Below are 848 nucleotides of genomic sequence, written 5' to 3' on the forward strand. Positions count from 1 at the left end.
TGGAGCAGCAGTGACGGCCACAGTGTTGTGCCTTCAGCGCGAGTGCGCACGAAAAATCCGGGGTGGATGATGCACGTAGAGAGCTGGAGCGCTGCGGCACCACTCCGCAATCACACTCGAGTCGGACACCTTTGAGTCAGTGACAGGGGTTAGAGCCTCTAACTTAGAGCACAACCGTCCGTCCGGGGAACGACTGACATACACTCCGTCTCAACCCACTGCAAGTTGCAAGACGTGTCACAACACGTTTCACCACGAAGAGCGCACAGGTCGGACCATCCATTCAACACCATGGGCTTCCTGCGCGTGCTCGACGCTTTCAGTTCCCACTCAGCTGACCTGGTGCGTTACGGCAAGGGTTTCCAAGCCCGAACGGCAACTGTAGACCAGTTTCAATGGAGCTATTTGATCCGACCCGCTGCCAACGCCAAGAGCCGAGAGATCGTTGTGTTCCTTCATGGCCTTGGATCCTCGAAAGAGGCCTGGCTGCGTGTTGCCAGCGGCCTCAACAAGAACTACCACGTTGTGATCCCCGATCTCCCAGGCCACGGCAAGACAACGCCGCTTGATCCGAATATGAACTTTGCTGCAGACCGACAAGCTCGACGTCTGCACGAGTTCTTCGAGTCTGAGCTGTACCCAAACAACAAGGTGCATCTTGTAGGCACTTGTATGGGTGCGACCATTGCTGGTAACTACGCTGCAATGCACCCAACTCGAGTGAAATCGCTGCTTTTAATGTGTCCGTGGGGTATTTCGATGCCTACCATGAGCGTCACGCTCAGTGACATCGACGATCTGGGCAAATTGACGTTGCAAAGTCCAACCGAGACTTCAACGAGCGAAGT

The 848-nt window shown here is 55.2% G+C and overlaps 1 protein-coding gene across 1 annotated transcript; it reads left to right on the forward strand.

Annotated features, from left to right (window-relative positions):
* Positions 1 to 153: 153 nt before the first annotated feature.
* On the forward strand, positions 154 to 811 carry PPTG_20131 (hypothetical protein; the record flags this gene model as incomplete). Its single annotated transcript, XM_008918794.1, has 2 exons — positions 154 to 691; positions 774 to 811. Exons 1-2 carry the CDS (start codon positions 292 to 294, stop codon positions 809 to 811), a joined length of 438 nt encoding a protein of 145 aa, XP_008917042.1. The 5' UTR covers positions 154 to 291.
* Between the last annotated feature and the right edge of the window lie 37 nt (positions 812 to 848).

Source organism: Phytophthora parasitica (assembly GCF_000247585.1).
Source record: "Phytophthora parasitica INRA-310 unplaced genomic scaffold supercont2.315, whole genome shotgun sequence".
NCBI lineage: Eukaryota > Oomycota > Peronosporomycetes > Peronosporales > Peronosporaceae > Phytophthora > Phytophthora nicotianae.